This window comes from Panthera leo, chromosome C1 (assembly GCF_018350215.1).
Source record: "Panthera leo isolate Ple1 chromosome C1, P.leo_Ple1_pat1.1, whole genome shotgun sequence".
NCBI lineage: Eukaryota > Metazoa > Chordata > Mammalia > Carnivora > Felidae > Panthera > Panthera leo.
In genome coordinates this window covers 110,595,354-110,612,140 of record NC_056686.1, presented here as the reverse complement: position 1 = coordinate 110,612,140, position 16,787 = coordinate 110,595,354, and the positions used below count along the sequence as shown (strand labels likewise).

The 16,787-nt window shown below is 41.8% G+C and overlaps 1 protein-coding gene and 1 pseudogene across 3 annotated transcripts in view; one reads left to right on the top strand and one right to left on the bottom strand.

Moving 5' to 3' along the window:
• Window positions 1–5,292: 5,292 nt before the first annotated feature.
• Window positions 5,293–16,787, bottom strand: part of IWS1 (interacts with SUPT6H, CTD assembly factor 1) — a 50,887-nt gene continuing 39,392 nt past the window's right edge. For 2 of the 3 annotated variants that reach the window (XM_042954097.1, XM_042954095.1), the window contains exon 14: window positions 15,658–16,021. In XM_042954097.1, the coding sequence (XP_042810031.1) occupies window positions 15,890–16,021 (132 nt within the window). In that variant the 3' untranslated portion in view covers window positions 15,658–15,889. Of the gene's footprint in view, window positions 7,347–8,195; window positions 8,337–15,657; window positions 16,022–16,787 lie in introns of those variants that run through there. The other variant, XR_006206746.1, reaches the window with a different exon arrangement.
• On the top strand, window positions 11,281–12,296 carry LOC122228777 (annotated as a pseudogene).

Here is a 16,787-nt window from a genome sequence, read left to right as displayed (position 1 = left end):
CAGGGAGAAGACACGCCAGAGTGAAGGTACTACTGAAAGCTGGGGGAGAGGCCTGGACCAGATCCTTCCCTAGCGCCTTCAGAAGGAGTATGGCCCTGTCCACACTTTCATCTTGACTTCTAGCCTCCAGAACTGTGAAATGATACATTTCTGTGGTTTAAGCCACTCAGTTTGTAGTACTTTGTTATGGCAATCTTACTAAACTGATATATGGACTTAAGAACATGTAAAAATAAAATATATGACAACAATAGCACAAAGGCTGGGGGAAGAGAAATAGAAATATATGGTTAGAGTGCCATGCATCAGCAGACTGTCACAAATTAAGGATATATACTTTAAAGCGTAAAGAAGTGCCTTAAAAAGCTTATGGCTGATAAATCAACAAAGGAGATAAAATGGAATTACAAGGGGCACCTGGGTGGCTTGGTTGAGTGTCTCACTTGGTCTCAGGTCAGGATCTTACAGTTTGTGAGCTTGAACCCCACATCAGGCTTGCTGCTGTCAGCCCAGGGTCTGCTTCAGATCCTCTGTCCCCTGCTTTCTCTGCCCCTCCCCTGCTCATGCTCTCTCTCAAAAATGAATAAACATTTTAAAAAATGGAATTACAAAAATATATTCAATTAATCTACAACAAGCTCCCCTCAAAGAGGAAAAATAATAGATGAGATAAACAGTTACATAATAAATACCCATATAGATTTAAATCTAGTCATATTAAGCATCACATTAAACATGAAGGTCTAAATATTCAAATTAAAAAGACAGAGATTGTCAGATTGGATAAAAAACAAGGCTCAAATTGCCTACAAGAAGCCTACTTTATTTATTTATTTATTTATTTATTTATTTATTTATTTATTTATTCATTCATTCATTCATTCTCAAGTTAGCCACCAGACACTCCAGGTGGCTATATTAATAACAGAACAAGTAGTTTTCTTTTTTTTTTTTTAATGTTTTATTTATTTTTGAGACAGAGCATGAACGGGGGAGGGTCAGAGAGAGGGAGACACAGAATCTGAAACAGGCTCCAGGCTCCGAGCTGTCAGCACAGAGCCTGACGCGGGGCTCGAACTCGCAGACCGCGAGATCATGACCTGAGCTGAAGTCGGCCGCTTAACCGACTGAGCCACCCAGGCGCCCCCAGAACAAGTAGTTTTCAAAGCAAAGAATATAACCAGGAATAAAAAGAACCACTTCATAATGATAAAGAGAAAAGCCAATTTCTTAAGAGGACATAATAATCCTGAACATAAATTCACCTAATAATAGAGCTTCAAAATACATGAAACAAACATTTACAGAACTGAAAGGAGTAATAAACACATCCATAATTACAGTCAGATTTCAATACCCTTTCTCAATATTTGACAAAACAAGTAGAATAAAAATCAGCAGATATACAAAACTAGAATACTCCAATACTACGAATTGACCTAATTGATTTGTGGAATACTCTTCTAAATTCAGAAAAATACACATTGTATTCAAGTGCACACAAAATACTTACCATAATAGGGGCGCCTGGGTGGCCCAGTTGGTTAAGTGTCTGACTCTTGATTTTGGCTCAGGTCATGACCTCACAGTTGGTTAAGATCAAGCTCCACATTGTCAGCTGTCAGCATAGAGCCTGCTTGGATTCTCTCCCTCTCCTCTCTCTCTCTCTCTCTCTCTGCTCCTTCCCCTGCTTTCATGTACTCTCTCTCCATCAAAATAAATAAACATTAAAAAAAAAGAAAAAAAACACCATAATAGACCCTATTCCATGGCCACAAAGCAGCTAAAAATTGTAAAGTTATTCATCCCATACAAAGTGTGTTCTCTGACTACAATGGCATTATAAGTCAATGACAGAAATGTATAAAATTCCCAAATATTGAAAACTAAATAACACAGTTCTAAATAATATGTGAGTTTAAAAAAAAAAAAATGAATTCAAAGGGAAAAGAGAAAGTATTTAGACTTGAATGAAAATGGAAACAAAATATACCAAATTTGTGGAATGCGTCGGAAGCAGTGTTTAGAGGGAAATTTATAACACTAAATACCACAGAGGTTTCCATCCAATAAATGGATGGAAAAGAAGATCTCAAATCTACGATTGCTGTTTCACCTGAGAAAACTAGATAAAGAAGGGCAAATGAAATACAAATTAAGAAGAATAAAGGAAATAATAAATATTAGAGCAGAAACTAAATAGAAAACAGAAAAACAATAGAGAAAAATAATAAAACCCAAAACTGGTTGATAAATGTATAAATGCCTAGGCATTTGGGGGTCGATCACAGAAAACGATATGACCACTAGGTGGCAGTAGCACACAATGAGCTTTATTTGGATGACATTCTGGCCAGGTTGGCATGATGAAGGAAATCCCTCAGAGCATGAAAGTGTCCATCCAGAAGGGGAGGGAGAGCAGGGAGCAAGCTTGTGTGTCTAGAGGATGTCAGTCAGTTACAACACTGAGAGCCTCTGGGACATGAAGCTTTGAAGGGCAGCACCAGTGTGGAGTCTTTTATAGCTACTGGGTTTATTTTATCTATGGCTAGCAGATGTTAGGTGTACTTTCCTGGAGTATGCAAAGCAGACAGACTGCAAATGGCTAAAAAATCTGCTTGTCTGAGCTATTTTTAAAACTACCGTATGTGTAAAATTTGAGTTTTCCATCAGCAGGCTTTTGAGCTAACAGGTCCTAGGCCACTATGAATAAGCTAAAAACATAAGGCCAATATACAAGAGGTTATCTTTGGCTCATAATATAACAATCCATCCCTCAGACCCATGTTGCTTTATAATTTTAGTTGTATGTTAATTCATACTGCCTGAGTTTGGAGCTCATAATAAAGATTTTAAAGCCCCAGAATCCTGTGAGAGTAAAAACTAGAATTTCAAAGCCTATTTGCAGCTAGTCTGTAAGGAGAATAAGGTCAGAAAAGGAGATTTTGACTTGTTCCATTTGTTTAGTCCATAGAGTGTTATTATGGCCTCTTTGATGCATGCCTCTGGCTATCTTTAAAACACGTAGCAAGATGTGCTAAATATGCAGACCTCACTCCCCTCAGCAGCCAATAAGTCATCTAGGACTATGTGTTGATATATACCTGTCCTTGCCAGGAACTTAGGTAAGGAAAGTACACAGCAATACAGTAGGGGTTAAAGTCAGGGGTCATCTGCCCCCAGCAGTAGAGGAATCTGATGGTCTTCTGGGTATTGTCCAAATGGTGTTGCCCACTCTGGCAGTAAGAGTTCCATCTGATGGGTGTCAGTTACAGATCCAGACTTGTCCTCAGTGTCTTTCGTGGAGCAAAGTACTTGAGTGGCAGATGACAGTGCCTTTCTCTCCAGATGGTGGTAGCTAAATGCTAGATGATGAGTGGGCACAGGCTCAGGACAGTCACAGAGCTGGTTCATGTCAGGTCCTCATCCCACATTTTGCTGAAGTCCTGATCAAATAGTTAGCCTTTAGCTCCCAACCAGGAGTTGGTAAAAATAGAAATCTTAGGAAAATGTTTGTCAAGGGCATATGCTATTGCTGGAAGTATTGCACTCGGCTCGGCCCATTGGATGCTTTGGTCTCTCTCCCATATAGAATTTGGAGTGGCTGAATATGGGCCATAGGCTGAGATTGCCCACTGTTTGGCCTTTTTATGCCCTGTGCTCACTCCATTGGTAAAGAGATCATTGACTTTCTCGTTTTGTGAGTGGGGCTGCCCTACCTCTTATCCCCATTGAGCAAGGGATGAGACATCGCTGGGGACTTTGGCATGTTAATCTAGTGCCAGGGTATGTGGCCATGTCCTCATGGAGTCACGACACCCCATAGGGCCAGGTTAAGTTTGATCCCGTAGTAGCATTTCCATCTTAATAAAGTTGCAGCTTCAACTTTACAGGAAGCTTTTTTCCACTGTTCAGAACATAACAAGAATCTCCCCCCATAAGTATCTGGCTCTGCTCCAGCGTGGGCTTCTGTTCTGGTGAGTACCCAGTATGCTGCCCGTGTTGCCTCTCTAGGGGCAAACACCTGTAGGTTGAGTCTGGAAGCTGCTGGCACTAAAAGCCCATGGGTAAGCATGGACCTGTTCATTTGGTCTAGAGACTTCAGGAGGCAAATTTTGGGGTGGCCAAAGCTTCTAGTTTTAAGTCTTGCCTTCAGTTTATAGTGCTTGTTATTATGGCTCAGGTCTCCAGTGGAAAATGGAAAGCTATGGACGGCTGCATAGATGGGGGCCAGCAAATACTGAAGGCGAGGAACATGTTGGTTCTCCTTTTCTGACATGGGAGGTTTCAGGGCTGGCAGCCTGTCTCTCCCCAGGGTATTTGTTAGTCAGCGAGGGCTGCCCTAACAAAGTACATGAACTGGGCGGCTTAAACAATAGACATTTATTGTCTCACCGTTCTGGAGGCTGGAAATCCAAGATCAAGGGGTCAGCAGGGCTGGTTCTGTTCATGCTTCTCTCCTACTTCCTGAAGCTTTGCTTGCAAGTGTTGGTGTCACCCTCATTTTTGTCTTCATCTTCACAGGGTGTTCTCCCTGTGTGTGCATCTGTTTCCCAATTTCCCCTTTTTGTGAGGACACCAGTCCCACTAAAATAAGGACCCACCCTACTTTAGTATGACCTAATCTTAACTAATTACACCAGCAATAACCCTTATTTCCAAAAAAGGTCACTTTGTGGAGTCCTGGGGGTTAGAACTTCAATGTATGAATTTGGAGGGAACACAGTTCATTTTTTTTTTTATTTTATATTTTATTTTTTTAAAGTTTACATCCAAATTAGTTAGCATATAGTGCAACAATGATTTCAGGAGTAGATTCCTTAGTGCCCCTTACCCTTTTAGCCCATCCCCCCCTCCCAAACCCCTCCCGTAACCTTCAGTTTGTTCTCCATATTTATGAGTGTCTTCTGTTTTGTCCTCCTCCCTGTTTTTATATTATTTTTGTTTCCCTTCCCTTATGTTCATCAAAGTCCTCATATGAGTGAAGTCATATGATTTTTGTCTTTCTCTGACTAATTTCACTTAGCATAATGCCCTCCAGTTCCATCCACGTAGTTGCAAATGGCAAGATTTCATTCTTTTTGATTGCCAAGTAATACTCCATTGTATGTATATGCCACCTCTTCTTTATCCATTCATCCGATGGACATTTGGGCTCTTTCCATACTTTGGCTGTTGTTAATAGTGCTGCTATAAATATGGGGGTGCATGTGTCCCTTCGAAACAGCACACCTGTATCCCATGGATAAATGCCTAGTAGTGCAATTGCTGGGTCGTAGGGTAGTTCTATTTTTAGTTTTTTGAATAACATCATACTGTTTTCCAGAGTGGCTGTACCAGCTTGCATTCCCAGAACACAGTTCAATTCATAACAACCAGATGGCCATGGGTGAAAGACCCTCCCTGCCCCACCTTTCCTCTCCCTCTCCTCTCTTCCCTTTCTTTCTCCCTCAATTTATCTTCTCCCTCTCTCCTTCCCTTCCTCCCTCTCTCTCCCTCCAGAAGTCCAACTATTAGCGCTGGCTAAGGAAGTGAATGGAAAATGATTTAAAGTGAGAGAACTGACAAATAGGCACGTCAGAGCGAGGAGCAGGGCCAGTTACCGGCCACCACAGTGTTTAAGAATCTGGGGAGTCCCAAAGGCCTTCCCTGGGCATTTCTTCAATAGTCTGTGCCTCTCTGTAGAGGGAAGTCCTTGAAAGCCATAGCCTCAGGAGAGCTTCATGAGAGGGAAGAAAAAGGTGCAGAACAGTGTGCCTGCTGGGCCCCCATTTGCTGTTTTGAAAGGGACCGTATATAGCCACATTCCACTCTCCTTGAGGAGAGTTGGAAACTGTAGACTGCCTCTGTGTGGTAGGGAGATTTTTTCACTTTTACTCTTTGAGATGTTTTTTAAGCATGGGCAGGTTTCACTTTCCAATTAAAAAATAACAGTAACGAGTGAGTGGTAATGAACCAAGTCACGCCTCTGGAGGCCTCTGCCCACACTACTGGAAGGCCTCTTGTGCATGCATTTGCATGGGTTACAAGAAACACAATGTTTTTGACTGGAAAGATAATTATCTTAATTCACCAGCCATGTCAATCAGCAGATTTGCCTCTGAATACCTTCTCAGTCTTCCCCCAAACCTGCTCTTTCTTGAAAGTTTCTTACCATTATGGGCATTCAAAGGACTCAGAAGCTAATGTCAAGATTTGTTGAATAGTTTGAACAATGGCAAGTGCCCAATTTTGGAATAAGAATGTGCCTTCTCAGGGTGGCAATATTCACAAGATGAACACCGATACTTGAGCATTTCCCATGTACCAAGCAATGCCCATGCACGATCCTATTTCCTTCTAACAACCTCTCTACAAGGGGGTGGGGTGCGCTACCATCATCCCCACAGGAACCAATCGGTAGAGTTACTCAGGCAAAGTCAAACAGTGAGTGTGCTGGCGGAGCCAGGATTTGAGACTAGGTCTGGGCAAACTCCAGAGCCTGAGCACGTAATCCTCAGCTGCTAGCTGAGGTAAAGGAAATGTGAAGCCACATATCACCAAATCCAATGTTAAATTAAGCAGTGAGACTGAAACACAGAGGAAACTGAAAAATCACAATGAGGTAGCCCTACCTATTAAGCTACCTACTGTGTGCTGGGCATCCTTCTGAGCATTTGTGCCCCTATGATCTCTCTGTGCAGTGGGCATCGATGCCCTCAGGAGGAGGAAACCAAAGCTTAGTGAGCTAAAGTGACTTTTGCCCTAGACCACATAGCCCACAGGTGGCAGAAGGGGAATAGGACTTGGGGTCATATGACCCCAAAGCACCCTCTCTTGGCACATCCATCCTTGTTCCTGTTCCTCCACTGAAAGTGATCTCAACAAATTCCTGAATGAGCAGATGAATGACAATTCCTGAATGACAAGAAAACCACCATGAAGAGTCCCACCTCAGTAACGCACGGCCCTACACTGCCTGAGCTGGGAGGCGGTCTGAGGCAAAGTCATTCTTCCTCTCTGCCTTCCCAACCAGAACCTGGGACACTGCTGACCAAGGAGGGGAGAACAAAGATAGTGAGTGGCTGGGGCTCTCAGTCTGACCTTGGTCCTCTCCCCTGGGTCCTCCTGTGTGCACATGGGCACTCGGCCAAGGTGCTTTGTGCTAGCTACCACTCTGAAGAGAAGGAAGGCCTCCCGCAGGGGTGATGGTCAGGAGACCTGACCAGATTCACTGGGACACTTAGCGAGTGCTGTGAGCTGCAGGCACGGCTGGGCTGAAATGGGTCCATATCAAGCTTCCAGTCACCTTTGATGGATAAGGGAGCTCACTGTGGCTGTGAATCCAGGTGGGGTTGTGGAAGTCACTAGAAAAAAAAAAACAGCTGGGTTGACTGAAGGGGCTTCTAACCTGCCATCTTGCTCAGACATCTATAGAAAAAAATGCTGTAAGGAGACTCCATGCTCTCAGACACTTTTTTTTAAGCCAAGAAAACTTCAAAAGCTTCCCTGAATGGTTTAGACATGTGTCTGATGATTTCACAAGAGAGGATCTGAAAACAATGTAGATACCCACCCAAAGATGTCAAGTACTGAGACAATGCCTAGCATTCACGGCTGGTGTTCCCAAAGGTCCCACTCCAAGTCTCCTGCCTCTCTTTCTTGGCACTTAAAGAAATACCCAGTAGCTGATGTCTGCCAGCTTTGTGATTCCACTCCACTCGGAGCACCAGCCACGTACATCCAGACCAGCATTGGCCATCTCCTTGCTCAGGGAGCCCCGGGAACTTCAGATCACCCTCACTCGCCATTTTCGCCACTCCCGTTGGGCTTGCCCGTCTACGCTCTGTCCTCATTAATGGTTCCCTACCCTCCTATCCATCCAGTCTTAGCCTCTTCCTTCTCCAACTCTAATGGCCAAACGGAACAAGTTCTAACAGTTCTCTCTCCAAAGATATTTCAATCTGTTGTGTCCTCTTTGTTCTCAGTTACTATCCAACTCAGAGACTCCGTCTCCCATCAGCGCTACTATGACCACATGGTCGATCCCCTGCTTCAACCATGCAATTCATCCTTCAGATCACAGCATATTCAGAAGACTAATACAGTAGCAAGAGCAAGTTACTCCGGAAGGAGGAAAGAGAAAGGAATCGGGAGGCCCAGGTTAGAAAACCTGTGGCCTATAAGTCCACCTTCAAACTGTGGCACACTCCTACCTCATCTTGTCTCACATTTCCTGGAATCATTGTAGTTTCATGGATACACCTGGGGGAGTTCCAATCCTTGTGATACATTGCTTCTTCTGCTCACGATGTCTTCCTTGCTTGTCTGCCCAGCACATAGTTAAAGCCTGAGATCTGGAACCAGAAAAAGCCAGATTTGAACCTCAGCTCCAACTACTAGCTCTATGACCTTCATCCTGAGCCTCTTTCTGCATCCCTAATATAAAGGTCATATCAGCATTTATGTCATAAAACTGTTAACAGCCTTAAATGATATTACTTAAATTGTTTAGTGGAGAGGCATGGCACACAGTAAGCACTCAATAAATGTTATCTATCATAATCATCCTTGCCCCTCAGAAGTCAACTCCACACTGTCTCCTGCATGAAGTTTTTCTTGATCTCTTCTAGTTGTGCCCCCAGTAAACCCACCATAATGCATTTATAATTAAGTTTGGGGCGCCTGGGTGGCGCAGTCGGTTAAGCGTCCGACTTCAGCCAGGTCACGATCTCGTGGTCCGTGAGTTCGAGCCCCGCATCAGGCTCTGGGCTGATGGCTCGGAGCCTGGAGCCTGTTTCCGATTCTGTGTCTCCCTCTCTCTCTGCCCCTCCCCTGTTCATGCTCTGTCTCTCTCTGTCCCAAAAATAAATAAAAAAACGTTGAAAAAAAAATTTTATAATTAAGTTTGCTTTCCTGGGTCCCTCCTCACATTGTGACCTAATTAAGGGCAGAAGCTAGCTGGTTCATCTTTGGTCCTCTGCTATTGAGAGAATCTGGCACCTATAGGGCTCAGTGTTTGTTGAATGAATTGGTTAACGAATGAAGAAAAGAGGAAGTAGGGACTATTCATTAGCCAAATTTACTGTGTACTTCATGACAGACTTTGTTCTGGTTGCTGGGGATACATCAGTAAATAGAACGGATGGAGTTCCTGCCCTCATGGAGCTCCCACTCTAAGGAGGAGGATATACTCAACAACAAACAAGTCAATATATAGTAAGTTGGATGGTGCAAAGCGCTCCCGGGAAAATAAAGCGAGGGGCAGGTGCTTTCTCCTATAAGAAAAGTTAGGCAAGGTGTCATCAATAAGGTGACGTTTTAACAGAGATCAAAGGAAGTGAGGGAGCAAGGTTGGTGGATATTTGAGGAGACAGGGCAAGAAAGTGTGATGCAGACAGAGAACAGATGGGTGCATATGAATAAAGGGAAGCTGGCCAGAACACCATTTTATTCATCTGTAAAACAGGGACAATATCATCTCAAAGAATTAAGTACCATTGATGTCAAAATGTGAAGTGCCATATATTAGTTCAGCTCAACACACCGAATGGTGACAACAATATGGACATGGTTCTTGTCCCCTGGGACCCCATGGCCTCTTTGCCTTGGTCCTCCTTCCCCCTGACATGGGTTTCAAAAGAGGTCAGCTTGGAATGGCTGTCCGTAACTACACTGGTCATCCACAGGTAAGTTCTTCGAGAGACCAGTGCTTCCTGACCTGTGCTGGTCTCACACAGAACTGGTCTGGGGAACTCTATTTCTCTGCTATCTCTAGCCAAAAAAAGTAACTTCTTGTTCAAAACATACAAGAAACGAGAGAATTACAAAGAAATCACTTCTTCTCAAAACTCAAAGGGCGGGCAATCAAATAAACCTCTCTCCTTTTCTCTCCTGACTCTCAAACCGTAAGCACTGATTTCCCTCACCTACGGAGATCCTCACATATTGGAGACCAAACTCCATGTTCCTTTACTTTCAATCCACTTTTTAACATGTCATCATAAAACATTTATGAAGTTTTATTTAAAGCCTTACTTATTGCTCTCTAGTCAAATAAACCTAAGGAATGACTCGCTGCCCTAGGGCCTGATATGCTTTGAACCTCCCTCCGTGCATCCATCATGGAAAGAACCTTCAGCACAGGTCTTTGTAAGAACTGAGCTAGTCCTGGGGAGCACAGATCCAAACCCTCCTCCCCCAGAGTGAGTGGTGTTTTCCCTAGTTGTTCCTTCATATCCTTTTAATTCAAATCCTGCTTTGAGGCAGCAAGAATGTTTTTTAAAAATCTTATAGTAAATCCTTTTACAAACGGTCATCTCCAAGTTTTGGTCAAATCTTTACATTTATGTACTGAGCTTGCTTAAAATGAGGCATACTAGTAATACTGTGATACAGCCCACCACTTTCTTTAAAAAACCAATGAACATATGAAATGCCTATCTGTAGCTCAACATACCAAAATGAGCCAACTTGAGACACATGCATTTTTGTAACATTTCTAGCCCATGTCTACACTAGGCAATTCCACCTCTCAGGACTTCTCGAACATCTCAGCAATCCTTTTACATACAGGTACCCGACCTCACTTAACTCCACACTACACGTACCTGTTCCACAGTGCATCTGAGATGGGAAAGCGGCTACCTCTACGGCAGGAGGGGAAGATCATAACAGAGACCATATGGAGCCTGGCCTGACAATCTCTAAGAGGAAGAGTAGTATGCAAGTGGGTGAGAAGTCAATTTGGAAACAATGGTTAATCTAATGCCCTCCAAAACAAAACAAAACAAAATTGCAGAGCATTTTACTAGTAAAGGGGTCCCTCTCTGGCTCCCAGGGCACAATCTTGGCAGGCCAGAAGGCAGTCGGATGATATAATTAAATGCTGCAAGAAAAAACCCCCATCAACCGAGAATTCTGTATCTGGCAAAAACTATCCTTCCAAAATGAGGGAGAAATTAACACATTCCCAGATAAACAAGCGCTGTGGAAATTCACTACCAATAGACAAGCTCCACAAGAAATGCTTAAGGTGGTCCTCCAAATTGAAAGAATACTAGTAAGTAATTCGAAGCCATACAAAAATGTAAATCTTTCCAGTAGAGCTAACTACACGGATAAATATAAAACTTAGTTTTATAATTATAACAACTTCTTTTACAGGATTTAAAATACAAAAGCATAAAAAATAACTAGAAGTCTGTTAGTGGGTACACAATATATATAAATGTGATTTATGATTTCAGTAACATAAAAAGGGCTAGACTATAAAGTAGCTTTTGTATGTGATTGAAATTACAGTTTAAAAACATTTGTAGCTTAGTATGTTATATGTAATTACCATAACTACAAAGAAAATGTCTATAAACACATCCCTACACACTGAAAACTACAAAATGTTGCTCAAAGAAATGAAAGAGAATATACAGATCCTGTGTTCATAGACTGGAAGACTTAATATTGTTAAAACGTCCAGCACTACCCAAAGTGATCTATGGAACCAGTGCAGTCCCTATGAACACCCCAATGACGTTTATTGAAGAAATAGAATAATCCGTCCTAAGTTTCATATGAAATCTCAAGGGACCCCAAATAGTCAAAACAATCTTGAAGAACAAATTTAGAAGACTCACACTTTAGGATCTGCTACAAACCTATAGTAATCACAACAGTGTCACGCTCTCTTTCCCTCAGTCACGTGGAGGCAGAGGATTGGGTGCACTCAAAATTGGGCTCCACCCATAACCCACCTCCATGACTGAGGAAGTCATTGCTGCTGGAAGTGTAATGGAGGTTAACACTGTTTTACAAGAGGTGCTGAAGACCACCCTTATCCATGACGGCCTAGCATGTGGAATTCGTGAAGCTGCCAAAGCCTTAGACAAGGGCCAAACCCATCTTTGTGTGCTTATATCCAACTGTGATGAGCCCATGTGTGTCAAGTTGGTGGAGGCCCTTTGTGCTGAACACCAAAATCAACCTAATTAAGGTTATAAGAAATTAGGGGAATGGGTAGGCCTCTGTAAAACTGACAGAGGGAAAACCCCATTAAGTGGTTGGTTGCTGTTCTGTGGTGGTTAAGGACTATGGCAAACAGTCGCAGGCCAAGGATGTCATCAAGGGATACTTCAAATGTAAGAAAAAAACCAAAACTTGGTTCTTGTTGCAAAAAAACCCCCCAAAAAACAGTGTCACTCTGGCACAAAGACAGACATATAGCCTGATGGAATTGAGCCCAGAAATGATTTTTGACAAGGGAACCAAGGCCATTCAATGAGAATAAAGAATGATTGATGGGGGGTGGGTGATGGGTATTGAGGAGGGCACCTTTTGGGATGAGCATTGGGTGTTGTATGGAAACCAATTTGACAATAAACTTCATATATTGAAAAAAAATAAAATTAAAAAAAGAACAAAGAATGAAATGGGGAAAATATTTGCAAATTAAGGAGTTATTATCCACAATATATAAGGAATTCCAACAACTCAACAGCTTATTTAAAAAATGGGCAAAATATTTGAATAAGTAGTTCTCCAAAGAAGGTATCAAAAGCACTAAAATAAGATGTTCAATATCACTAATCATCAGAATACAAATCAAAAACACAATGGGTGTACCATCTCACACCCATTAGGATGGCTACTATTAAAAAAACCACACACACACACACAACAAAAAGTAAGTGTTGGTGTGGTGGTGGACAAATTGGAATCCTTTGCACTATTGGTAGGAATGTAAAATGGTGCAGCCATTATGGAAAACATAATGGCAGTTCCTTAAGATTAGAATTACCGTAAGATCCAACAATTCTACCTCTGGGTAGAATTACTTCAAACAATTGAAAGCAGAGTCTCAAAGAAATATTTGCACACCCATGTTCATGGCAGCATTATTCACAAAAGGTAAAAGCAACCCAAATGTCCATGAACAGATGATGAATGGATAAGCTAACCATGGTATCTACATACAAGAGTATTTATTATTCAGCCTTAAAATGGAAGAAAATGCTGATACATTTCAACATGAATGAACCTTGAGAACATTGTGCTAAGCGAATACACCAGTCAAAAAGGATAAATAATGTATGATTCCATTTATGTAAGAGTCATAGTCAAAATCATAGACAAAGTAGAACAGTGATTGCCAGTGCTGGGGGGTGGGGGGTAAGGGAGAGAATGTGGAGTTACTATTCAATGGGTAGTTTCACTTTATTAACATGAAAAGATTTCTGGAGATGAAAGGAAGTGGTGATTGCAAACAAGAGTGAACAATGTCACTAACTGTACACTTAAGATGGCCCTTTAAGATGTCAGATTTTATGTGTATTTTACATATTTACAATTAACTTAAAATAATTATAGTCAACAATTCTTTTAACTGGAAACAAAATGATTGTTTCACTCCATTCAAATGGTCAAGGTTACCACCACCAAACACTGGGACAAACTCAAGGTCCTGTGGAGAGAAATATGCTTAACTATTTGGGAAGCAAGAAGCAAGCTGTCAGCAAGTTACTCATATGTATAAATGTTACAAATGTTCACAATTGGTTAAATATAGGTGAAGGGCATACTGGGAGTTTATTTTGCCAATCTTGCCACATAATGGTTAATTGGAAATATTTCCAACATTAAAAAAAAAAAAAAAAGCCACTGTTAGGCCAGGTTTGGCAATTTCTAAAATAACCCATTGACCAAGGCTCATTTATACAGAAACAATCTTCTTCCATATAAGACAAATCCCGCATCATTTTGAATTCCTCAGGCATGACTGTCACTTTACACCTGACACCAACAGTTTTACCCTACATGGGAGAAACCATCAGGTAACTGGAGCTTACCCCATCAAATGGCAAAATGCTATATTGGTAAACTTTAAATCTTTTTTTTTAGAAAGTATGACTCTTACCTTTCTTGTTTAGAATTTTTAATGACCAGGGTCATCAACATGGGCTTCAATAGGTGGCTGTGCTTTTTTTTTTTGCTCTCACAAGTTTTTTTTGAGGCTATTTATATGAAGCAAATGGATAGTGTAGAAAGCAATTGTTTCCATCTAGTGGTTAGCAAGCACCTAATAATATCTACGTACCTGCCTTTTATAGCTCACTATTCCATCTGTGCTTCTAAGCTTGTTGAAAGCAAATGTAGAGATTCTGAGATTCTTTTGAGTAAAGTGCATACACTGCATGTTATTTTGTCTGTTCAAAAGCTTTTATGGTGAGGTTTTCATGTTTTTTTGAAAATCCAGGCTGTCAGAAATCCTATTCCAATTTGTATGAGCAGAATTTCTACAGTTGAATTACTGGTGGGGCGTCTGGGTGGCTCAGTCGGTTAAGCGTCCAACTTCAGCTCAGGTCACGATCTCAGGGTTTGGGAGTTCGAGGCCACGTCAGGCCCTGTGCTGATAGCTCAGAGCCTGGAGCCTGCTTTGGATTCTGTGTCTCCCTCTCTCTGCTTCTCCCCCACTTGTACTCTGTCTCTCTCTCAAAAATAAATAAAATGTAAAAAATAAAAAAGAATTACTGGTTCTTGGGTTTAGTCATTTTGACTAATTAAAGATTCTTCATAATTAAATCTAGAGACTACTAAAGTAAGTTCAAAGTATCACAAAAACAAAATACAGCCACAAACTATAATTATCTATCCCAACTGCCCAAGTGCCATCAGTAACTGGCACAGTAATTTTCAGTTATATCCACATTTCCTCTAACGGTGGTATTTCTCACCCTGTTTTTCATTATAGCACCCTTCCCGGGAGAAAACATCTATGTAAATTAATTAAAATCCAGTAATTAAAGTTTCCCTAACAAGACAAACAGTAAGAAATAAGATTTTGTTGGTATTTCCTTTCAACCCCAACTAGGGTACTGTGATTCAATTCTGACGCTAACCACTTGGGAGTTAGCACTGCACTCCCCAGGTTTAAGGGCTCAGTCTTCCACAATACTGCCCTCATTTTGGATGCCAGCAGCAAGAGGGTCCATGCCCACTTTTGACTAACTGGTTACAAATCTGGGGGTTTCCATGAACCCCTCAGGTTCAAAAATTTGCTAAAATGACTGCCAGAACTCAGGAAAGCACTATGTTTATGATCATTTTTATTACAAAGGAAGACCAACGAAATGAAGACACACAGGGCAAGTTCTGGGAGGAGACAGTTTCCACACACTCTCCTTGTGGAATGAAGGCACATCACCATCTCAGCTCAGTGTGCTCACCCATCAGGAAGCCCCAGTGAGCTTCCGGGTCAAGAGTTCTTAACTGGGGTTTCACTACACAGGCATGATCGATGCCATCATTGGGCATGTGACTGAACTCAATCCCCTCACGCCAATCATGCATCAGGCCTGCCCAAAGTCTCAACCCTCAAATTACATGGTGGATCTTTCTGGTAACAGCCCCCACCCTAAAGCTATCTAGGAGCCTACCATGAGCCACCTCATTAGCGTCACAAAGACATTCCCACCACCTACACGGCTTAGAAGCTCCTTGTTAGGAACCCAAGATAGAGACCAGACAAATTCCTTAAATTCCTTATTATGCCACAGTCAGGTAGGCTGAACACGGACAGTTTACAAACCACTGTAATATTTAAGACTTTTTTCCCTCACCAAAAACCAATTTTCACCCCCCACTGAGAATGGATCCTCTAAGACAATGAAGAGACAGCCCCCCAAAACCAGAATGGAACTTTATTGTGTAAAGTTTATAGAAGTATGAGTAGTCTTCTGTACAAAGTACACAACAAACAGTTTTAAATACAAGTGAGAGAAATGCGAGTCCTATGACATTTGATACAAGCGGAAGCATTTACAGAAACACTAAAAAAAAAATTTAAAATATCCTCTTCTTTCTCCAAAGAGTCCATTGCGCATTTCTTAGAGATGGGTACACATCCCAGGCAAGGTCACAATGGCATTTTATTGCCCTCGATGCTGATTTTCACTGCGTGTGCAGATCTGCTTTTTTTCCTGATATCTGTGAACTTTCTCATCTGTTTATCCAGTCGACTGATACCCTTCTTGGAGGTCCCCTGAAACTAAGAGTGGGGTAAAAATTAAAGAGCAAATTATCGAAATACACAAATCCAGTTTTGCCTTTCATCTCCGTTTGTCTGAAAGTTAAAAAGGGCTCTTATCTCTGGAATAATCATAATCTGCTTTGGTGACCTCAGGAATAGAGCAAGCGTTAGCAATGTACACATGTTAAACTCTCTCAATGAAGAGTAACGAACTGTGCCTTATTTTAAAATTTTGCCTCAGTCCATAGATATCTAGATGGAAGAGGGACGATTTAAACTATGATCCCCCCTGCAATTCCATCAAATTAGATTCTGACTGTATGCTTTTCCCTTTCAAAAGTCAGCATGGAGCTGACAGCTTGTCATATTCACCTTCAAACAGTGCCGGCATGAAGAATGATCTTCTGAGGCAAGGAAAGTCACCTGAGAAAAAGCATGAAGCCTGATGAACGAGGTTAGAGGACGAGTAAAGTGAACCCGTCAGGCGGTGGAGCTCTAGTTTCAGACTTGAAGTGAATCTCTGCTTGGCCTCAGCAGGTTCTGTAGCCCTGGGCAAATGTGGCCCCTGGTCTGTACTTTCGGGACCGTCAGGAGAGGTAAATGAGGTAATACTGTCAAATACTAGCACACAGTCAGTGCTCAAAATAAGTATCAGCTGTTACCATCATTACTACTACTTTGGGATGGATCAGATTTATGATACATATACTGGATACAAGAAGAAAAGTAAATTAAGCCTTGAATCCAAGGGGCTTACCACTTCTTGCATCTGTTCCTGCTAGCC